The sequence below is a fragment of the Gopherus evgoodei genome, chromosome 3 (genome assembly GCF_007399415.2).
Source record: "Gopherus evgoodei ecotype Sinaloan lineage chromosome 3, rGopEvg1_v1.p, whole genome shotgun sequence".
In the NCBI taxonomy this organism is placed as follows: Eukaryota; Metazoa; Chordata; order Testudines; family Testudinidae; genus Gopherus; species Gopherus evgoodei.
In genome coordinates this window covers 35,114,630-35,139,305 of record NC_044324.1, presented here as the reverse complement: position 1 = coordinate 35,139,305, position 24,676 = coordinate 35,114,630, and the positions used below count along the sequence as shown (strand labels likewise).

General features: G+C 42.5%; 1 protein-coding gene across 1 annotated transcript in view; it reads right to left on the bottom strand.

The window, feature by feature from the left end:
• NBAS (NBAS subunit of NRZ tethering complex) overlaps nucleotides 1-24,676 on the bottom strand; it is a 381,747-nt gene that overhangs the window by 246,833 nt on the left and 110,238 nt on the right. The window contains 5 exon segments of the mRNA XM_030555399.1: nucleotides 1,231-1,343; nucleotides 16,804-17,033; nucleotides 20,802-20,904; nucleotides 22,250-22,372; nucleotides 23,999-24,061. Coding sequence (XP_030411259.1) covers nucleotides 1,231-1,343; nucleotides 16,804-17,033; nucleotides 20,802-20,904; nucleotides 22,250-22,372; nucleotides 23,999-24,061 — 632 coding nt within the window.

The following is a 24,676-nucleotide window of genomic DNA, read 5'->3' as shown; positions in this document are numbered from 1 at the left end:
GAAAGTTCTGATAAAGTGCACTGCAATTCCCAAGCACAGGGTACACTACGAATGTAAACCCACAACTTTAATTCTTTCCTTCCTAAATAGTGTCTCACTCTTAGTGCTATTTTAACATCTTTAAAATATTTAAATTACTGTACAATAACATCTAGCTCAGATAAACTTCTTGCAGCTGTATGAAAACTTCAATGATTTTTTATTTCTTTACTAGATTAATTTATCCAAAAGATTTTGAAGAGAGAAGGATAAAGCAGTACCATTAAAAATGACAGGCTTCATTTCACATGCCGTAATTATGGCAAATTGGACATGTTACAGGTGATATTAAAACTGTATTCCAATATGATTTTTTTTTATATTACTCTGTTTTATTAAGTGAAACAGGCATAAGAGAATCGTGCATATCACTGAAAGGTCATTTACAAACTGAACGAAATAAATGAATGAATTCACCTTGAAGAAGAAGAATTCAACTGTAGAATACAGAAATGTTTAGTACCTAGCCTTTTTAACCTTCAGCCCTGTGCCACGGGAAGTTCTTATGCTTTTCCTATGGAAACATATCTGTTTCATTTAGCTTTTAAAAAAAATATTTGCAATGGAAAAATGAAAGAAAACTCCACACCACTTTAAAAAAACGGGAAACACAAAAAACAACTATTTACAATTTTAAATCAAGAGTTCTCCAGAGGAAATCTACTGCAAATGTTGACCTTGACTGCCAATTTGTTTTACAGGAATATATGAAACCATACAGCAATCTGCTTAAGAAAGAAAATTATTCTTTTTTCAAGAGCAACTCCCTGCAGAATTTTTTAAAAAAAGGACTCTCTCAAAGGTTGTTTTCAACGTAATTAATATTGTATGAACATTCTGGGCATCATTTCAGAGGTGTACTTTCCACTGCAGTCAGTGGGAGCTGTGCATACTCAACATCAATGATGATCAAGCCCCTCACTTTTTCAAAATAGTTTCATGAAAACAGATTACATTTAAACAGTGTCTTTCGCTCTCAAAGGATCCCCAAAGTGCTTTTACAAACTCAAAAAATATTAAAACTCTTACGCAGCAAAGCACTTATGCACAAGAGTAAAATGTATGTACATATGGAGTCTTATTAACTTCACTGGGATTACTTATATTAAAGTTAAGCACAATTTCAGCTAATGAACTGTGGGTCATGTTCCACCATGCCATCACATAAGGGACATAAGTAATATATTATACCTTGTAATGGCAAGATTGTCAGACCAAATTCTTCAAGATAACTAAGCGCACGAATGAGATCTAGCTCATCTTGGATAGCACTGGGACAGTCAACAATAAGTTGTAAACAGCACCTAAACAAACAGAAAAAGAACATTACAAACTTCTGTAAAAAATTCAAACGAGTTACTGCTTTTATATATATATATTAAAGGATCAAAAACAGTAATATATATATATATACACTTTTTATATTTCACAGAAAAGTCAAGTGCAATACAACAGGGTTTATTATACTTTTGTATTGTCAAACTTTTAATACAAACTGTACCATGTGACAAAGAGGTTTACATGATTTAATCGTTAGCTGACCAATGGTCTGTGACACCCAGAAACACATACTAGTTACCAAATATCTTAGCTGAGTGACTCGTAATACTAATGACCTAAATTAAGACAATAAATTAGGGGGAAAAAAAAAAAAAGGACTTGAGTACATTTAATGAAACGGAGACACAGACATTTAAATTTATTGAAACATTTAATGCAGCATTTAGGGGCACACTTCTGTGCACTGCTGCTGCTTTTAAGTTTTGCCAAAAAAAAAATAGTACATAATGTCAAAAAGCTTGAGGAAAAATTACACAAACACAACCCTTCCAGGAACTCCAGGAAGTTAATCTAGCAATGTTCAGTGTTTAAAAACAAACAAACCAAAAAAGAATACATAGAAATGATAGATTAAAATTGCTGACATTGTATCAAGTACAAATAAGTGTTTAATGCATGACTACATACTATTGCTCAAGTGTAAAATGCATCAAAAATTATTATTGTCTTTAAAACAACATTTCATCTTATATGGTGCACAGTGAAGGAGGCATTGCTTCACAAGAACCTGTGTATTCTATCTCATGCCTATGCAATTTGCCATGTGGACATATTCATATATATGGAATATTTGGTAGTAATATCTGAGAGTGAAAAAAGGTATCAAGTTAAAAGGATGCAATTGTGATAGATGTGAGCTAGCTTTGTTAATAACTGAAGAGTCAGATTTTCAAGACGATTCAGCACATTCAGCATAGACTAGGTTTTCAGAAGTGCTTGCCATCCTTTCGCTCCCTCTGTTCTCAAAGAGAGCTGGGCACTTTTGAAAATCTCACCTCCTTATTTAGGTGCCTAATAGGAGCTATTGTGTGTTGAACACTTCTGAAAATCTGGTCAAGTCACATGTTTGTGTCCACCTATGTAACTACTCAGACTATAAGCATAACCATTTAGAATTTAATTGGAACAAACCCTTTCAATTGTGACTTAGGTCTACAGTAAAAAAGTTAAGGCGACCCAGCTGCATCCCTCAAGTATGTGAAAAATCCATACCCCTGAGCAACACAGTTACTAACTCCAGTGTAGACAGTGCTAGGCCAACAGAAGAATTCTTCCATTGACCTAGCTACTGCCTCTTGGGGAGGTGGATGAACTACAGTGACAGGAGAACCCTCCTATCTGAAGTGCTATAGTGATGTGGCTGTGCCGCTGTAGCAGTTGAAGTGTAGCCATAGCATAAGTCTGATCATCATTACTAATTTCTAAGGAGGAAAATACTACTTAAAAATCCATGACTAGTTAGCATGGGGAACAGTCATTGTCATACACACATGGCAGATTTAATCTGCAACATTCTTCCCTCTCTACAGGCACAAAAATCCCCATTGAGGAGATTTTAATAATTAGATACAGCATGTGCATTTAGATTACTGAATGCATATGTAAATGGCAATATTATAACAAATGTTTATAAATATGTTTTAGCAGGAATCTATCAATATTTCTGCAGTGTATCTAGTAACCTTGGTATCTCGGAAATGTGACAAGCAAGCAACTGATTTTAAGAATGCACCAGTCTGATCATTATGGTGTGGGGTACAAAAATCAGCACAAAGCCTATGGTTCAATTTAAAGTATTCATGATAGACAGACATGGGCCCTGCCCCAAAGAGTTTAATATTGAACTTTTTATTAGGGAAGGGCAGCTAACTCAATATTACACAGGCTAAGCACTGCATAATTTGATGGCTCCCAACTGTTCCAAGTCATTGTCTTTTGGAGTAAATAAAATCTGCATGTCTTCAACTGCTACACAATTCAGCCATAGTTGCTGGGCTGTTTCATGTAAGGGACACAACCAAAGTGGGTCTAGAGGAGGGATTTGAACAAGCAGGGCAATGGCCTTAAGGCTTAAATCAAGGCATATACTCCATGTAGACAAGGCAGTGCTGAGGAAAGTGTAGAGATCTTAGTGGGACAAACAGACAAAATAGATGCTCAAGGCTCACATTACTGAAGGAAATCAATATATTTTCTATGAAATGTCTCCTGTGCATGCCTTTTTTAGTTTTAAGTAATCCAAATTTATACAAAAATTGATATTTACGATTAAAATATGGCTGCAAACACAGAAGTATAATTCCCCTCAAATAGGTGAATATGAACACAACCAAAGCTAAATTAACATAAACCAAAACATCTGCAGTCTTCACCTCACATGTAGAAGTTCACCTCCTCACTCAGATGGGTAACAGAAAAAATCTGTAGGGGATTGGAGAAAGTGCTGCTCACGTACTAAAATGTAGAGACAATGCCTCCCCCTAAAAGTCCTTCCCTAAAATGCCATCAGCGGTCTCTGATTGGGTTTGGAAAAGAGAGAGGCATACCCATAGGCCCATTCTTTGTTGTGGTTATTTGACTGTATTTGTATAGAAATACCAGACAAGATTCTGGGTGTTATGCCATACTTGAGAATTTAACTTCCAAGTTAGTCTGAATGAACATCAGTCTACCACTTCAAAAATAGCGAAAAGGTGGGTTGGGGAATCAGAACTGCATTTTCAGTCACTTTTACCACTTTTTTCCAGTTCAGTCATGGAGAAACCCAATTAGTTAGCGGTGGCCCTAATTATTCATGAGAATAAATGCATGGTTTGCCAACCAATACAGTTCAGTAATAGCAAATGTTCCACTAAAAAGAATAAAACTTCTTAATATCAAGAAAGTGAAATCAGTTATTAACTGTTCAACTGTAGCACCTGAATTATGCAATTAGAAGTTGTTTTTTGGAGATCTCTGCAAAAACTGATAAGGAACACAAAAAATTATTTTTATAGGCCAACATGAATTCTGTGCCTTAGAGGAAAAACTAACTTATTTAATAATTTTTTCTCATAAATTGGTTCAACCACTCAGATGTAATTAAGTAAAAAAAAAATAAATAGTTGATTATATCTTATGGGGGAAGAAGGAAACTAGTTCGAGTTAATGTATACTTAAATAACTTAAATGGAATAGATAACTCTTAAATAATAAGGAAACACTACATAAATGAAGTCATTTTTATATAAAATTAATATTCAGGATAAGCCAAGCCATAAAAAGACGGTTACTCACCTTTGTAACTGTTGTTCTTCGAGATGTGTTGCTCATATCCATTCCAGGTAGGTGTGCGCGCCGCGTGTGCACATTCGTCGGAAAACTTTTACCCTAGCAACTCAGTGGGCCGGCAGGTCGCCCCCTAGAGTGGCGCCATCATGGCGCTTGATATATACCCCTGCCGGCCCACCCGCTCCTCAGTTCCTTCTTGCCGGCTACTCCGACAGTGGGGAAGGAGGGCGGGTGTGGAACGGATATGAACAACACATCTCGAAGAACAACAGTTACAAAGGTGAGTAACCGTCTTTTCTTCTTCGAGTGATTGCTCATATCCATTCCAGTTAGGTGAATCCCAAGCCTTACGTAGGCGGTGGGGTCGGAGTGAAATGTGGCAGAATGAAAACTGCTGAGCCAGAGGCTACAGCCTCTCTTGACTGTTGAACCAGGGCATACTGCGAAGCAAAGGTATGGACCGAGGACCAATGGAGCTGCGCAACAGATCTCGTGGGTAGGAACACGAGCCAGCAAGGCGGCAGATGAAGCCTGAGCCCTGGTAGAGTGTACGATGATGTGGCTTGGGGAAATATGAGCCAAATCATAACAAGTGCGGATGTACGCCATCACCCAAGATGAGATCCTCTGAGAGGAAAACAAGCAAGCTCTCCCTTTGGCCCGCTACCGTGACAGAGCTGGGGCACCTTACGAAATGGTTCTGTCAGCGCAATATAAATGCGAGCACTCCACAGATGTTCAAGGAGTGCAATGGTTGTGCCCATTGCGTTGAGCTGTGGGTAACATGAAAGGCCGAAACCACCTTAGGGAGGAAAGCTGGATGCGGTCATAACTGCACCTTGTCTTTGTGAAACCTAGTGTACAGCGGAACCACCGTAAGAGCTCTGAGCTCGGAGACCCGTCTGGCCGATGTAACAGCTACGAGGAAAGATGTCGTCCAAGACAGGTATAGCAGAGGGCCAGTCGTGAACGGCTCAACTGGGGGAGACATAAGTCTGGTTAAAACTAGGTTGAGGTCCCAGGTTGGGGCTGGGCGGCGCACCCGAGGGTGCAAGCGCTCCAAGCCCTTGAGGGACCTCGAACCCATAGAGCGTGAGAACACGGAACGTCCACCTTAGCCTGGCTGAAAGGTAGAGATGGCTGCTGAGTGTATCCTCAGCGATGATACCGCCAGGTCCTGCCGCTGAAGGCCAGAGGCAGGCCAAATAGAGGGGATCGAGACCTCAGCAGGAGCAAGATCGAGCGTATTGCAGCTGTAGAAGAACGCTTCCACCTGGCCCGGTACGTTGACCAGGTGGAAGGCTTCCTGTCACCCCGGCTCAGTTACACAGCAGCCACACCGTGAGGCGAAGAGGCTGCAGGTCCGAGTGACGAAGCCTGTCGTTGCCCTGAGTGATGAGGTCTGGGTGGGGTGGCAGGGTAACTGGGTCTGTTATTGACAGGCCGAGCAACATGGTATATCAGTGCTGCCTGGACCACTCTGGAGTGATCATGATGATGCACGCTCTGCCCCTGCGGAGTTTGAGCAGGACCTAATGAACCAGTGGGAACAGTGGGAAGGCATAACGAAGTTGGCCTTTCCCCAGCACCAGGAATGCGCCCAAGATCGATCCCGAGGAGAGACCTTGGAAGGAGCAGAACATCTGGCATTTTCTGCTCTCGCGGTGAGCTAACAGGTCTATGTGAGGAAACATCTCCACTTCTGGAAAGCAGAACGCCTCACATGGGGCAGAGTGATCAGTCGTAAGACAGGAAAAACCTGCTGAGTCAAAGCGCCAAGACGTTCCGAACGCCTGGGAGAAAGGACGTCACCAGCTCCATCGAGTGGGCCATGCAAAAGTCCCGGAAATGGATGGCTTCCTGACAAAAGGGGGGGGGAGGACCATGTCCCTCCCTGGATATTCATGAAGCACATGGCTGTTGTGTTGGCTGTAAACACCGAGATACAACGGCCTCGCAGCTGCCGCTGGAACCCCTGGCACGCCAGGCGGACTACTCTCATTTTTGGGGCATTGATGTGGAATGCCAGCCCCCGAGAAGACCAAAGGCCTTAAGCTCAGAGGTACTACCATGACCATCAGCTCCCTGGCCGGGTGGTACGCCGAGGTGAGCCGGACTTGGAGAGGACGGAGGCGGAGCTTGGCGTGTTTGGTTACAAACTTGCGGGCAACCATGGACTCAGGAGACTGAGACAAGTACGAGCCGAGGTCGTTGGGAAAGCCTGCAGACCTCAGATGATTGTTGCCATCGCCTAAAACCGCAGTTGTGATAAGCAGGCTCCGGCTAGGTAGGAGACCAGAATAGCCCCTAGGAAGTCCAACCTCTGCGTGGGAACCAGAGTGGATTGCTCTATAGTAATCATCAGGCCTTGACCGGTGAATAAGACCGTGACGATGCCCACACACTGAGTGGTTTGTGTCTCAGAGTCTCCTCGGATAAGCGAATCATCCAGATACGGAAAAATGCATATCCGACATCAGCGAAGGTAGGCGGCGACTATGGCCGTAAACCAGAAGTACTGACAGTTGGCTAGAAAGCGGAGGTATCTCCTGTGCGGAGGGAAGATGGCGTTGCGAAAGTACGCGTCCTTCATATCCAGGGCGGCATAGTAGCCCCCAGGAGGCAAGGATGGAATAATGGTTCCCAGGGATACCGTGCGGAACTTCAACCTTATCCTAAACCGGTTGAGTCCGTGCAGGACTAGGAAGGTCTGAGACCTGCGTTCGAGTGGGGGACTAGGGCATAATGGGAGTAAAACCCCTTGCCCCTTTCGTCCGCTGAAGGGGGACAGGGCTGGAACAAATTAGAGGTGGTACCTAAGCTCCACCATGTGCAGGACCCAGCGATCTGATATTAACTGGGGCCACGCCAGGAGAAAGCGGGATTGGGATCCCGGCCTGTGACTGGTACACCGCCCTCAGGCGCACCTTGGAAGGTTCGTCTTTGGTCCCAGTGGTAATTGCGAGGGACCTTGACCTTGGCTCTTTAGGGGTCCTGACGTTCGTCTGCGACCACCTTGGCCTCGCCATCTGCCAAAGTCCTGTCTCTGGCTAGGCACAGAGTATGGCAGCTGGGGACAGAAAAGGCCTGCGTTTGGTCGCTGGCATATGCATGCTGAGAGAGCGCATTAGGACCCTATTGTCCATCAGGCTTCGCAGCCTGGGGCTGTCCTTGCCGCGAAGAGGCCTGTACCAACAAAGGGTAAATCCTGAATGGCATACTGCAGCTCTGGCCGGAGGTTTGAAACCTGAAGCCATGAGATGCACCTCATGGCGACACCACAGGCCAGAGTCCTGGCTGCAGAGTCTGCTGCGTCCAACGAGGCCTGGAGGGACGCTCTGGGTACCTTTTTCCCCCCGTCCTCCAAGACGGCAACGAACTCTTGGCGGGAGTTTTGAGAGAGAAACTCCATAAACTAAACTACCTTCACCCAGGTGCTACAATTATCGCAGCTAAGCAAGGCTTGTTGCTTTGCTACCCAGAGCTGCAGGGCCTCTGCAGAGTACACCTGGCGGCCAAGCAGGTTCATTCGCCAAGCCTCTTTTGGTTTCGGGGCTGGCGCCCACTGGCCATCGTATCAGAATCGTGGTCCTGAGCATAAGACCTGCGCATGTGGGATGACACGGATGCGTGTCCGGATGACCATGGAGGTACTAAAAGAAGGCACAGGCAGAGTCTCTGACTCTATCGGACCTTGCCCAACTCGGCACCAGGGACCGGCACCGGGAGGCGCACCGGTACCTGGAACGAGATCCAGACCCGCAACCAGAACGGTGCCGGGAGTTCGACCGAGATCTCGAGGCTCGGGGAGAGGCTACAGGAGTCAAGGTACCTATCGCAGTGCCGGGAGTCGGAACGGTGCCGATAGCGGCTCGGCGAACGGGATACCAACCGGTGCAGCGAGTGCGACCAGTACCGATGAGGAAAACAGCACCGGGACTGTAAGTGGTGTCGGGCGTGCCGACAGGACCTGGAGTGTCTGCGGGACCGTGATCATGAACGGTGCCGCTCTGCTGTGCTGACAGAGGACGGTCACATGAAGAGACTGTATTACCCGCACCGGCGGTGCCGGGGTTAGGCAGCATCGACTCTGTCATGGCAATGAGATCCCTCGCCGCTGGTAATGTCTCCGGCGTGGAGGGAACAGCAGGCTCAACCACAGTGCATACTGGGGAGCTGTCAGGCACCGGATTCGACGGCCCTCGTGGGACCGGGATCGACGGTACCGAGGTCGTCAGAGTTTCGGTAGGTGTCGGTGCCGGGCGATCCGAGTTAGATGAGCTGTCTGGCTACGGTGCCGTCGGCACGGAAGCAGCAGGAGCAATAAGCTCAACCACGGCGCGTGCCGGGGAGCCGTCAGGCACCGGATTCGACGGCCCTTGTGGGACTGGAATCGACGGTGCCGACGTTATCGGTGCCTCCGAGGTGTCGGTGCCGGGCAATCCGACTTAGACGAGCCCTCTGGCTGCGGTGCCGTTGGCACGGAAGCAGCAGGAGCAGTAGCTCAACCATGGCGCGTGCCGGGGAGCCGTCCGGCACCGGATTCTACGGCCCTTGTGGGACCGGGATCGACTGTGCCGACGTCGTCGGTGCCGCAGCAGGTGTCGGTGCTGGGCGATCCGACTTAGACGAGCCCTCTGGCTGCGGTGCCGTGGGCACGGAAGCAGCAGGAGCAGTAGCTCAACCACGGCGCGTGCCAGGGAGCCGTCAGGCACCGGATTCTACGGCCCTTGTGGGACCGGGATCGACGGTGCCGACGTCGTCGGTGCCGCAGCAGGTGTCGGTGCCGGGCGATCCGACTTAGACGAGCTCTTTGGCTGCGGTGCCGCTGGCACGGAAGCAGCAGGAGCAGTAGCTCAACCCCGACGCGTGCCGGGGAGCCGTCAGGCACCGGATTCTACGGCCCTTGTGGGACCGGGATCGACGGTGCCGACGTCGTCGGTGCCTCAGCAGGTGTCAGTGCCGGGCGATCCGACTTAGACGAGCTCTCTGGCTGCGATGCAGGTGGCACGGAAGCAGCAGGAGCAGGGGGCTCAACCACAGCGCGTGCCGGGGAGCGGTCAGGCACCAGCAGGAATCGTAGGCTTTCTCGACCTCGGAGGAAGGGAGCGGTGCCGAGTCGACTTCGGTGCCGGCGACGGCCAGTGCCGAAAGGCCGTGGCAGTACCGGCGAGGTCCGGTGCCGAGGAGGTGCTTCTGCCAGCCGCTTGATCATCGCTCGGCGCCCAAGGTGGAGGGGTAAGTGAAAGTCCCGCTCCTTTTTGTTCTCGGCTTAAAAGCCTTGCAAATGGGGCACTTAGCTGTCAAGTGTGATTCCCTGAGGCACTTCAAACAGGAGCTGTGTGGATCTCCCTTCGGCATCGGCTTCTGGCAGGCCGAGCCCATTTTAAAATCCGGTGAGCCGTGCATGGGCTCCGGCACCAGGTTCATGGAAGGGCTACTTCCTGAACCCCGCTAACAATTACTAAACTAACTATGTTAGCAAAGAAAAACGTATAAGTACACAAATATATATATAAAAGGATTATAACTGCATAACTATATACGAGAATTACGAGTAGCTAGGGAAGTGGAGGTCAGCTAAGCCGCGCTCCACTGTTCCAACGACCGACACGGGCGGTAAGAAGGAACTGAGGAGCGGGTGGGCCGGCAGGGGTATATATCAAGCGCCATGATGGCGCCACTCTAGGGGGCAACCTGCCGGCCCACTGAGTTGCTAGGGTAAAAGTTTTCCGACGAATGTGCACGCGCGGCGCGCACACCTAACTGGAATGGATATGAGCAATCACTCGAAGAAGAACCATAGTTGGTGTTGGTCCTGCTTTGTGCAGGGAGTTGGACTAGATGACCTCCTGAGGTCTTCCAACCCTAATCTTCTATGATTCTATTATTTATTTTCAAAGTAAGAGATATCAGGTTCCTTTGCATGTACCTCATAGATGAGAACCATTAAAACACTATTATATTTAACATTTCAGTGAAATGATCTCCCACGTTAGACATAATTATCTTGTGATGAAGGGGACATCTCTATTTCTTTCAGAGAAAAAAAAAATTGTTCCTAAAAAGAAAGGGATGAAGTGCAATGAGGCAGCTGCATTGAAAAAAAATAAGGGAAAGAAAGAAGAAAAGAAAAGGAAATGAGACTGAAAGACTGAAGAGAAAATCATTATTTGTTATTTGCATTGCAGTAGAATCCAGACGATCAGGGCTCCACTGTGCTACATGCTTTACTACTACAAAACAAAGAGATGGCTCCCACAACAAAGAGTTTACAGATACAAGACCAGAGAAAGAAAGAGACATATGGACATGAGGACTACAAGGAAACAATGAGAGAATGTTGATCAGGACGATAAGCAGCAGTTATGGCTACTTGACCAAAACAAAACCGGTATATGCACTTTTATATCCTCTATGTAAGACTCTCACAGCACTTTCCAAAAATTACTGAGGTAAACCTCAGAACACCTGGCAGTAGAGGTTGGATAACTGCTCCCCCTTTATAGACTAGAAACTGAAGCACAGAATGTAATGACAGACTGGACTTGACTCACAGCCATCTTGTGTATGGACTTAGCATAACCAGCAGCCACCATAAGTTGAAAACAAAAAACTGTAGGAGTCAGGAGAATTCAACCTTGACATAGGCAGATAGAAAAGTATCAGCTGAAGCATTACTAACAGGGATAGATATATATTCACAAAGTCCCGAGAATAGGGAGCGAATGGACAAGCTAACTTTGAGTTTCTGTAGCTTCTTCCTGATAATAAAAAATAAGAGGTTTTGCTGTTGCAAGTGTATTCCACTAATGAAGCATAAAGATGCGTAGTCCTTGAGAAGTCATTACTAACTGTGAAAAATACAAAAGCTAATGAGTAGGTGGTCTTAGGCATGTAGACCTCTGTATAGTTAGTGGGTTTTTTTGCATAACTACCATTTAAGTAAAATAACTGGTTAAGGCGTGGATAAAAGAAATCCTCATTTTAACTATATAATGAGGGTCAGACAACAAGCTCATTGGAACTTAACTCCAGGATACAGCTCAAGACCAAAGCTGCTAAGACTTAACCTCTGCATGACTAGGTTGTGTAGAAGCTGGAATCACATAAGAGATCGGATCCTGACAGGCCATCAGGAGACTCTGTTTACTTTACTGGGAGAGTTGAACATCAGATGCTTGGCATGTGTATTCTGTTGATTATTAATTGCTAATAAATACATGTACATGTTTAAGAATATTTACTGTGTAACAAAGGCTCTGTCACTGGGCCCTGGGATGGGGGTGGGAGCAGATATCATGGAGAGGACAAGTGACTTGCTCACATAGGAACTACAAGATGCTGAACACATGCCTAATTTCAAGTACAAGTTGTGTTTTTTTTGTTATTTGGGGGTTTTTGTTTTGTTTTGTTTTGGGGATTTTTTGGTTTTTGTTACATTTTTAAAAATATGTTGATATGACTGAAGCTGAAGTAATTCTGGTTATTTGTATTATGATTATTAGTATTATAACAGCATCTAAAGCTCAGGGTCTGATTGTGCTGGGCACTGCACAAGGAGCTTTCCATTTCCCCTCACACCAGAAACATAAATTTGACCAGATCAATAAATGAAATATCCTGGCTGAGTTCTGTCTGGATACCAAATTGTATCAGAAGTTAATGGACAATCCATACTGAACTACATTTCTTTTCTGATGGCCAGGGTGTTAACTATAGGTGTTTCAGGTCCAGATGAAAGATGCATCCCCCAGCTTTAAAAGGTCAGGTATTTTCTTCAGCTGCAATGTGAAGTCCTTAGATACCTAGTAAGTCCAGTGGAGGATTAGGATGACTTCAACTTTCCCCTTTTGTATCCTTTACATGAACTGTCTTGAGAGGAAACATATTCTTCACTGTACAGGACATTTTTTTCCATCATAGAATCACAGAATCATAGAATATCAAGGTTGGAAGGGACCTCAGGAGGTCATGGAGAAGCTTTGACTCTTGCTATTCCATGATTTTGGAATGGATATAAACACTCATGCCTCAATCATAAGCCAACCTCTAAATGGGAGGTAAGAGGAGATTTCCTCTATGAGTATCGTAAAAACCCACTACATGGTTTCTTGAACCTTCTATTGAAGCAGTTGGTACCAGTCACTATCACAGATAGGATACAAGAGATGATGGAGCACTGGTCCAATTCAATATGGCTTTTTAAAAAGATTCAAATGTTTATGAGCATTGAAATGAACTAAAGAATGAGTACTATAAGATTTTGGAAAATTTGTGTCCGTATATACTTGTATGCAAAAGTCTAGAGTGACCTTTTTTGTCTTGCAACATGTTGTTTGTGCTTACCTGCCCAGAAAGGGGCATTTGGATGCGATCTCATGATGCCTAATTTTGCATTACGTCAAGTGCATGGTTCTGTGTCTTCAGAAGGAATTTCAGCAGGTGCATGTTGAGAAACCCACTCAGGGGATGAAGCTGATACCTAACATTAGCAATTCTAGCCATTGGGTGACTTCTCAGGAAATGACTGATGTAATCAAGTTCTGAATCTCTACAATATTTTCCACTGTGGTAAAATTATGGTCAGAGCCACATCTGTTTTGATCTCTGGGTGAGCAATTCTCTGCACTGGGATCAAAAACTCTTGATTTTGAAGAATTGGTAGTCATGAATCCTTTCCAGGAGCTGTTCATTTATCAACTGGTCTGTTTCTCTGGATGGGAGACTGACTGGAATGTTGTCTATGAATGGAAATAAGAGTACAACATGCAACCTGTGTCTTGCTGTGACTATCACAAGCCATTCAAGATTCTGGGTGCAGAAGGTGACTCAGAAGGAAGAATCTTGCACAGAAGCTGTGTGCTCTTGTACACAAAAAGCTTTTTTGTCTTTGTCATGCCAAGGATTTTGCTGGGTTAGAGGAAAATTTATCTAGGTTTCTTTGGAAACTTCTGCTCCAGATTTTCCCTCTGCCAGGGTAATAGTCCCTTCTTTGGTACTCTTGGTTTCAGTAGCAGCTAATGGATTGCTCTGCTGGCTTCAACAATAAGGGCTGGGGTGTCTCTGCAATGTCAGCTACTAATTTCTCTAATGTTTCCCCTGATAGTTCTTCATTTGGAAGCACAAGATACCTGTTTAGGATGAGCAATGACCATTCACAGGTATTACATGACTTCCTTGTAGCACCAACATAGAATCCATTGCTCATCACAAATCACATCAAGAATTTGACCAAGACAGAACCTGAGACAGCTCATTCCAAGCAAGGATCATATCCCTAGATGATGATCCACCTGCCTGCCGCTAAGTAAGCTTTCCTTACCGAATACATGAAAACCTGTTTGAATGGCTATAGGTGAGGCTTTTAAATTGTTGTGCAATGTGTCATGAATCGTATGGTCTATGGGATAATTGGGAAGGAAGTCCCCTTCTGAAGGCGTATCTGTCTTTCACTGGTGATCCTATGGCTGTACCAACCTCAGGCTCCCAAAATGTATGAAATTTCTTTCATTTTTATATAAACATTTTGGTTTAACAGTTGGTTTAATTAGATGTCCTGATTTGGATATTATGATGCCCTCTAAGGAGGCATTAATAGGAAAATACCTATCTAATAATTATTGAAAGGGTTAATACTGTATTAATATTAGTAATTTCCTTGCAAGCCACCCACATGCTGTCCTGTAAGAGTCCTGTAGTTTTTTTTGTTTTGCTTTTGATGCGTGTCTGATATTGCTTCCCATGCCATTTGTAGGGGAGAGGCAGTACACTATACGTCCTGGCATGGCAATCATGTAACAGAGAAGGGGTGCTGGTACACATACCTTGATTGTGGAAGACGCTTGTTCACTGTCCCCAGGAGCCTAAAAGGCAGCCTGCATGCTGCCCTGGGCTGGCTAGCACCCACGTAAGTACTGCAGGAGTAACCCAGTACCATTCAGGATTTAACTGAATCCATCAGGATCAGTTTGAACATAGGAAGGTATTTCTCATTTGCCACCCAGTAATCCCACGATGGTACAGCTTTGTGTAGAGTGGAATCCTCATGTGCCTCTGTTCAAGTCACAGACTGCCTGAAGTGCTCCTGAGGCTTTCATATGTAGCCTGTGGAGCCTGATGAGGGGAGAAGAGAGACAGAGAGACCTCCCCACCGTCCAGAGTCTGCGCCCATTTCCGTGGCACATCAAGGGGCTATGGCTGATGATCAAAACACTCAATTCCCATTCTGCTGCTGCCTGAATTCTGAGCCCCTTTCCCTTGCAGAGTCAGGGTGCTGGACAAGCTCCACAAGCAATAGGCTGCAACCATATGCAGGGATGCATAGGAGAAACAGGCTCTTCTGCATCCCCAGACATGCTGCTGGTGTGGGAGGGGCAGCAACCATGATACAGAGCACTGAGAGAGACTGTGTAGGAGAAAAGCCCCAGCAAACACTTCCTCAGGGGGAGAAGGACTTTCACACCCCTTGTTCATTAACAATACTAATTTCTGCCTTGCAAAGGATACTTGCTTTTGTGTCTTTGGGACTCAGTCTCTGGGATTTACAGGATTTACCCCTGAATATCATGAGAATCCCCTAGTTCAGAGTGGGAGGAATGGGCGCTTCTTTCCCCAGGGAGCAGAGGACCCACTTCAGTACTGGGATGGGGGGGACTCTGGATCCTTTCAAGCGTTCTTCCTCCCTCCTGCCCAGCTCTGTTGCAGGACTTACCCCCTGAGCTGGCTGGATAGCTTCCTCCTCCTCAGACTTTCTCCCCATATACTCAGAAGCTCCTGATTGGGCTTTCATGTGTTGGAGCCACAGCTCATTGGAGCAGGGTGGGGACCTGACATGTCAGTCCAACTCTGAGCCCTCTGTCCTGGCAGTGCAAAGTCTGTCTGTCTGCGAACAGGCAGAGTATTATTCTCCCTTTGTAGAGCCTGCAAGTGCTGCCTCACTTACATGAGCATGGCTTAGATCAGGGATAGGAAATCTATGGCACGTGAGCCTAAGGCAGCAGGTGAGCTGATTTTCAGTGGCACTCACACTGCCCAGGTCCTGGTCACCAATCCAGTGGGCTCTGCATTTTAATTTAATTTTAAATTAAGCTTCTTAAACATTTTAAAAACCTTATTCACTTTACATACAACAATAGTTGAATTATATATTATAGACATAGAAAGAGACCTTCTAAAAACGTTTAAAAGTATTACTGGCATGCAAAACCTTAAATTAGAGTGAATAAATGAAGACTCGGCATGCCACTTCTGAAAGGTTGCCGACCCCTGGGTTAGATGTTTGTGGGACAGCTCTTCCATGCCCTAGTATGACCAGAAGGATCTGACAGGGCGGCACTGCAACAGCAGATCCACGTGGTTGAAACCACCATACTGCTATTTACCCAATGTAGAAAAGGAGGAGGAGGAGGAGGAGAAGTTGCAACTGCACAAAAACAAATAAATATAAAAGTTTAAAATAAAATGGTCAAGCGAAATGAACTGCCACCTTGTTTCACTGCCAGAGGCAGAAAGGCTGGTAACCTTAAGTGAAGAGCAATGAGAGAGTGGAGCCTCCTGCAACAACATTGAACCTCCTCCAAATTCCATAGCTGGGGAGAATTAGATCATTAGTAATCAATGAGGTGAGAAGCTGTGCAACAAAAAGCAACTTATTCCAGCCAGGCAGACTCGTGTACTTTCATGTCTTCAAACCTGAATCAGAAGAAAGTACACACATCTCCATCTCATCCAGGAGAAACTCACATTAAAAAAAAAATTCCAAACATTTAATGGTATTGCATTATTCTTCTCCACAAACTCTCTCCACTACTGTCTTGCTTATGGCATCCCTTATAATGCTAGATGTGACATGGGAATCCATGGCTCCAAGGGGCCATTCTAGCAGCCAGGAACAGTAGAAGTGCAGAGATGCTCCAGCAACACCCCTTTCCTTCAGCTATGCCCCACTAAGCCAGTTGTTGCAAAGGAAGTTGGGGGCTCCTCAGAGAAGCTGTGGTTACAGCCCTTTTATCCCCCACTTGCTTTGCACAAGGGGACAGATTGTAGATGGCCAAAGCTCTTTTTCAGTAAAATTCATCATCTACTACATTTAAAATAAAGGAATCAAAAGGTAAAGAATATTGAAGAGAGAGAAAATGTGTTTTACTATACCTGGCCAAATCCATGCAGCTATCAGTCAGACTGGTAGAAGAATTGAAGTATTCTCTGCTAGCAGCCAAAACCAGTTTGATGCTTTTCTCATAGCTGACTCTATACCGTGGTTTTCCTTTTGAGGCAACACCAACTGGTGGATCCACTGACCAAACACTGCAATGCATCATTTCCCCAGCTAGGTGTATATTTTCTAGATGGCTTGAACATAGAAGGCTTTCTGTAAATATCTGCAAAGTAAGATGGGTACATTTGTTATAGTAGCTTCATCCAAAAAAAAGTGTATAGTTTTCTGTGAGACCAAGCCATCTGGACATAAAGGTTCCTTGTAATATGTTGGGAGAAAATGAATTTAAGATGTGTCTGAAAAATTATTCCAGGATTAATATTTGCATAAATAATTTTTAAAGTATTTTAACCACAAAAGCAGAATTAGGACAATTATTCCCATCTTTCTCTTTTTGTTTTTTAATTTAAGTACAAAATTTAGTTCTGCTACCACACTAATTGTTAACTTCAAAATAAAATCTTTAGTGAAACTCAACAAGATTAATTTTAAAACATTCAAATGATAGCATTTTGCAATTACAAGATAGTTTACAATTCAGAATTGACCCACATTAGAGGCAGAATTTTTGAGGTGATTATTTTTTATTTGTTTTTATAGATAGGGCTTAAAAACTAGAAGGATAAAATTCTATAGCTTAATATTTAATTAATATTTTTATTAATAGTGTTGTGTATAGATAATATTTAGCCATTTGTGTAACAATATGCACACATATTTATAAATTAAAAACTCAAGCTTCAAAAAGGGCGACTTCTTCCTCCTAATATATTAGTTATGTTTGCTGAAAATTTGAAATTAAACATACACATGCTCTGGATGGAATTTTAAAAAAATAGTTTGCTGCTAAGCAATACCACAAAACCAACCCCTGATACCATCAAGATTTACAGAAGTGCTTAACTTTACACACTGTAAACAGTCCCATTGAAGTGTGTGAAGCTAAGCACATGCTAAAAGTCTGATGCCCGTGCTTCTGGTGCAGTTTTACTGACTCCTCCCTCATCATCTGTTCCTGAAGAAACATAACTAGGGGTCTAATTAAATCATGGAGAAATCACACATTTTTCACAGGGTGGTCACAGAATAAATAGCAAATTTCACAGATGTGTTCATACAGTAAATGTACAACTACTATACTGCACTATTATTAGGCTTGTAAGCCTCCCTCTCCGCCCATACCATGCCAACCTGACTTCTGCGCTGCTGCTGACAGCAGCACTGCCTTCAGAGACAGGCACCCAGCCAGCAGCCACCACTCTCCAGCCACCCAGTTCTGAAGGCAGCACAGAAGTAAGGGTAGCAATACTGCACCCCCCACTACCACAGCCAGATTTTGCGGGGAGACGAGATTTCATAGCCCATAAATTTGGTAGGGCTCTAAACATAACACATTTAGGTTCATAATGAACATCAGAATAATATTAAAATCCTCATCGTTTTATTTTTTTAATTTTAAATCAAGACTAATCTTCAAAGTATGAAAGTACGAATGTTAATATATCAAGATATTTGCCACAAAACTTTTAAATGTTTTAGCCTTAGGCCAAAAAGCTGTGATTATTTAAAATGTACTTAAAAATGCATAAATTCCCTTTAAGAATAACTCAAATCAGTGAATCATTTTTTTTCCACAAAATAAGAGACCAGTGCAATCCTAATTAACAAGAACAAAAAAATATTTTAACAATAGTTATTATAACTTTGCATCAGTTAAAAAGTTTTTAATTCCATTACATGATTTTTTTCTTTGCCCCAAAATTTATATCATTAAATTTAAAACAGTGCATCTGTAAGCAAAATCTGTATTTGCAGACACTCTCATACTATAGTTATGATCACAACGGAGAAAAAAATGACATATAGTTTATTTTATTCTTTCAAATCTATATGTCAGGACCGAATGAGCTCTACTGGAAGCATACATAAGACTATATAGAGACCCAGAGGCACCTCACCCTCATGACAACAGGTTGCAACATTCTTACATATGTCCTGCTCTCCTGCAAGTCAAAAAATTTGCATGGGAGATAACTTGTAAGATAACCATATCCGAAGTTCTGTGTCTCATTCCTACATCTAAAACCATTGATTAGGGAAAGCTGAAACATAGGCAGAGAGTAGCTACCATAATGCTGGCAATAAACCTTTTTAATCTCCATAAGAATATATCTGACCAGTAAACAATTCTTAGTACATATGTGTAACCTCCTTGAACATAGAAATTTGTAGGTAACGATCTAAGGCAAAAAGTCTCTATATTTGTTGATTTATCAATAAGAGAGTAGACCAAAAAGCAGATTGTTGGATACGGGTCCCATTCTCCAAAAGGATCCCTGGACTTTTTGTTTCAATCAAATAAAACAACACACTTCACAACAGAGTCCCAACACAAATGTCCCAATGTTGATACAGAAGCCACCTTACAGGCCTATTCTTTTTCTAGTGTCATGCATGATTTTCAAACAAAAGATATTAAATTTACCAGTTCTGAGTGTTAATGGACGCTAGAAATACATTAGATCCTCAGAGTTACAAACACTTGAGTTATGAACTGACCAGCCAACAACACACCTCATTTGGACTGGAAGTACATAATCAGGCAGCAGCAGAGACCAAAAAAAAACAAAAACAAAAAACCCCAAATACAGTACAGTACTGTGTTAAATGTAAACTACTAAAAATAAATAAATAAATAAAAAGGGAAAGCAGCCTTTTTTCTTTTGCACAGTGAAGTTTCAAAGCTGTATTAAGTCATTGTTCAGTTGTAAAACTTTTGAAAGAACGATCATAACATTTTGTTCAGAGTTATGAACATTTCAGAGTTGCAAACAACCTCCATTCCCGAGGTGTTCATAACTCTGAGGTTCTATTGTATGTTCTAGTTGCAACAAAATATGCATATTATCAGACAATGAATAGTCCAACTGTTTTAATTATCTAGTCCATTATTTCATTAAATGAGGAATGCCTTCTGACATACAACGTTCTTCTTGACATGGCTTAAAAATGTATAACTGTAGAAAAAAAAAGTGATATATTTCAATTTCTAGTTTTAGTCTCATATGCTTTTTTTTTTTCTTTAATTCCTTCAAAACTGTTCAGATTTGCTTTCAGAACTTCTCCCAAGAGCAGGAGAGACTGGCAGCTATATGCAATTAATTCTGTAAACTGTAATGAAAAAAAACTTACAATAATATTAAACTTTCAAAAGATGTCAAGATTTCAAGATAAGTGAGCCTATGCACAGTGTAATCTAAATGCTGAACTGTAATGTATTAAAGTGAATATGCAAATAAACAGCACTTATCAAAATAAATTCCACTGCAGCATAACAGTCCTTCACAAACTCTAATGGTCAGCATGCCTTGGGTTTATACATATGCAGATTATTTTCTGCCGAAATTGGATTTCATATTTCACTTTAAATCAAAGAGGAAAATATCTACACACAGTTCTATATGTACTGTGGGTGACATTAAAACGCTTGGCTGAATACAAAGTTCATGTTTAATTAAAACGTAACATTGAACGAAAATATAATTTATCTTTCAATTACATTTATTAGTAATCACTTGCCTAAACTTCTATTTATTACGATATCTATGAATCAAAAACTATAGATCTCACAACTCTTATATTTCTCAAGTAGTTCAGTCTTTTGAGTTAAATAAATAGAATCTCATGCTGAGGGACTGACAGAAGACTACATGGACTGCTGATGAAATGCATCAGAGGAACTCCTTTGAAACTTCTACTACGCTGGTTTCAATGGTAGAGTTCACAGACAGCAGGTAATATTTCAGTACAGCCTGTGACTATTTACTTGTGCCAATCTCGGTAACACAAATGAAAAACAGCAGTACAAACTAAGACAATTTATTCTGATATTGGTTTGTAGAATAAAAGTAAAGGAGTGAGTAGAAATCACCTCATAGCAAGTGTCTGGCTCTAAGCACGTGTAGACATTCTGCTGCATATCCAACATATCCTGCAGTAACCCTTTCCAGTGCATCTCACTGACTGGTGGCTGCCTAAATAAATAGGAAAAAAATATATCAATATTTATTGTCCCCCTTAACGGGATGTTAGCTGAAGAAAGAACAAAGGGAGATGATGCTAGAGTTCCATCTGTGACCTGACATACCACTTTTTTTTTTTTTTAAAGTAAGTAACATTCCCAAAATCTACCAGTGATGAGCTATTTGTTGAGCTATTTCTAACAGCACCCAAAAAAGTTGGGTAATCATAATTCTGAGCCATCAACTTCAGATTATTGCAGTAAATTTAATGCAAGCTACCAAAAAGCATGATATACGTTGCCTGCAACCAGTGGAGACAGCATTATTATTTTTATTTAAATGTTATTTTAATTTGGTGGGAGGAGTTTAGAAGGCAAGATTCTACTAAGCTGTCTATTGGTTCACTATTTGCCAGACTGCTTTTTGATCATGAACTGACACTGATGTTAGCATTTTCTCTATATTCTTGATATTAAAGTATTTAACTGAGCATCTGACCCTAATAGGTAAGGTAGTAAGACATAGGGGTCCAAGAGCCAAGGATCTATACAGATGAGAGGTACTTTTCTTCTACAGCACCATTTTACTTTAGGAGGGACACTGATTTGATCTTTCCAAGCTATTTAAAAAAAAAACTCTTAAGGCTTTCAACATGCACCAGCTATACATTGCCCACCAAAGCTGATGGAGATTTTCTTAGTAAGAGAAGTAGTAATTACAACAAACACAAAATGCTGCTTTTTCTCAAGACTTCAGCAATCTGATTTCTCTGTTCTCAATGAAAGGTGTACAATAACTCATCTACAGTAAGATGTAACATGAAAAATAAGAGTATTTTCCAAATAAAAAAAATCACTGAAAGAAGAAATGGCAGATTCAATTATTGCTAAATTCCTGAATTAAAATTACTGATACAAAAGCTCAGAAGAAAATCATGTGAAGCCAGAAAAAGCCAAAAATTCTAAAAGATGCTATTTCATAAATTCTGCACTTTCTGTAGAACAGAATTAGTTTTAAAGGACTTTATTTCCAGTACATTAGTTTTATTGTTCATTTTTAAAGTACATACACTGGAAGTATTTTCTCTGCCAATATGCCTTTTAAGCTTGCTTACTGAACAGAACACAACGATACTGAAATCAGTCTGCAACAATTCTAGCAAGTAGTAGTATTTTTAGCAACAACAAAAAGCGGTGAAGTACTTATAGTCAATGTTCAATTTCACGTTAACAAGTTTGTTTTATGGATATTGTGTTAAGGCTAAGAGTAAGAAGTACCATCATATTGGTGTATAAAGGGAAAATGTGCATTCTCTGAACATTAACATTCTAAGCTGACCAACACTGTCAATACTCACTTGCGTCCTGTGTGCCTGGTCAGTCTAATCATAAGCTTCACTGCTTGCTCTGGGCTGTTCTGCGTATCTTTTACAAATGATACAGGTTTCTGAAGTCCATGCTTCTCCAAAATTTCTGATACACTAAAAAATATACAGTATAAATCATTTAGCATCTTGCCATTTTGTCCTGCATTAGATCATCATTATTTGTATCATAATATTGCCTAAAGCAGTGTTTCTCAACCTTTTTGATACCTGGGACCAGGGCTTCCTAAACTGTCAGGGAGATCTCAGGGACAGACCAGTTGTTGAGAAACAATGGCCTAGAGGCTTCAAACAAGATCAGGGTTCCATTGTGCAAAGCACTGCACATACATATACAGTGAGAGTCTCTCCCTCGAAGAGCTTACAACCTCAACAGAAAAGTTAGACAGAAGGTGGGAGGAAGGTAATATTAGTAGGGACCTTACAGATGAGGAGCTCAACTGAGGTTGAGAGAGTATGTGACTTTGCCAAAGTCATAAACAGTCTGTGGCAGAGCCAAAAACTGAACTCACATCTCCCAAATCCCAAACTAGTGCCATAACCATATGAGTATTGTCCCTCCTTCAAACAAGGAATACTTTCAGTACATATACACTGGCAGCTAACAGCAGTATTTTCAGCCAGTTCCTTCTGAAATGAACAAACTCTATTTTCAATTTCAAACTATTCAGATAATCTATATATATACATTCAGGAAGAAACGTTATTCTCCAACCACCAGCTGTTTTAGTGATAAACCAACCAACCAACCAAAAGAGTCTAATATTATTTCAAGGAAGAATGTTGTAAACCATCTCATATTTTCTTGAATTTTATACAATCTATAAGCATTATAAAATTTGAAAGCTCTGATTATCAGAACATACAAACTTTTCCTAAGGTACAGGGAGCAGACATTACGACAATACCACTGGAAACCAGAAAAAAAAAAAACTTGTTACTTCCTTTCTTAGACTAACCTCTCCTAGACATTTTTGTTATGTTTCTCTTCCTATAAATACTCAAGCATTTGAAACTTGGCTTAGAGGAGACGTCCTCAATCTATGGGGCATGCTCCCTAGAACATTCAGGGGGGCCCGGGCCAGTCCCCATGGAGGACAGAAAGGGAGCACCATCTGCTCCACTCCTGGCCCCAGCCCTGGCTGCCAGCCCCGCGCCTGGGGCTCCACTTCCAGCCGTGGCTACCAACCCCGCGCCCATGGATCCCGCTCCTAGCCAAGGCTCCACTCCTTCCCCCAGTTATGGCCCCAGCCTTAGCCCCCTTACTCCTGTCCATGTTTCCCCCCTTCTAGAGCCATGGCCCCACTCCTGGCCCCAGCTCTGAGGGGTATGGATAGCACAGACAGGAGTAATGGGGAGCACGAGGTAAAAAGTTTGGAGACCACTGGCTTAGAGGCTCAGATTTGGCCTAAACCCTTTTGTTCACACTACAGATACTCTAACTGATGTTCCACAAATATGGAAGCGGCTCAGCACTCCATTCTCATCCCTTACAATCCTAGCTTTGGTATTTGATTTGGGACCGTAGTGGTTGAAATATTTTTTGCAGGAAGAAAGTTACAACCTTAGGATTGTAGAAGAGCTCAACATTCAGAAAGTATTTTTCCTCTAGATTTGTAATGAAGGGTTTGGATATGACCCTATGCTATGGTAACCTGTACATTCTTGTACTATTCCTCCAATAAAACAAAATAAACTGTTGTTATGGTAAATGGTTTTTACCTGAGAATTTGTTCTAGTTCATCTACCTTGTCATGAAGAGTTTTAGTTATGTCTGTTTCTGGGCTGTGAAGGTTTAAAAAACAAAAACAAAAACACTGTTAAATGCATGACCCTGTTATTGCTGCTATAACACATTATAGACATGGAAATAAACACTAAAAAGTTGAATATTCATTCTGGAACCTTTCAAAACCCAGAGGATGCTGCAGCTTGCACAGAAAGGATTAAAATCGTTGGCTTCTGGAAGAAGGAAAGCCACGAACTTGTGCGTAATACTAGACAACACTGAACCCACTCCTAGAAATACCAGCTCACTTCTTACCTGACACCTTCCCCTTGAACTTCCTCCCATCCATCTACCTCCACTTTTCCAAGTGTGACCTTCCCAAGTGTGGAGATTGGCAATGGACCCAGAAGAATACCAGGTAGCCTAGGGCTTCTACTGTTAGTCAGTCTTTCATCCATTTTATCCAGAAATGTTGTTTGTCATAGTGAAGTTCCTCTGTAGGAGGGCCTGTCTCATGCTGGCATGAATGCTTATGAGCATCGATGCTGTACATAGTCGTGTTATTAGAAAGACAAGCTGGGCAAGGTAGTATCTCATTGGACCAACTTCTGTTGATGAAAGAGAGAAGCTTTCGAGCTTACACAGAGCTCTTCTTCAGGTCTGGGAAATGT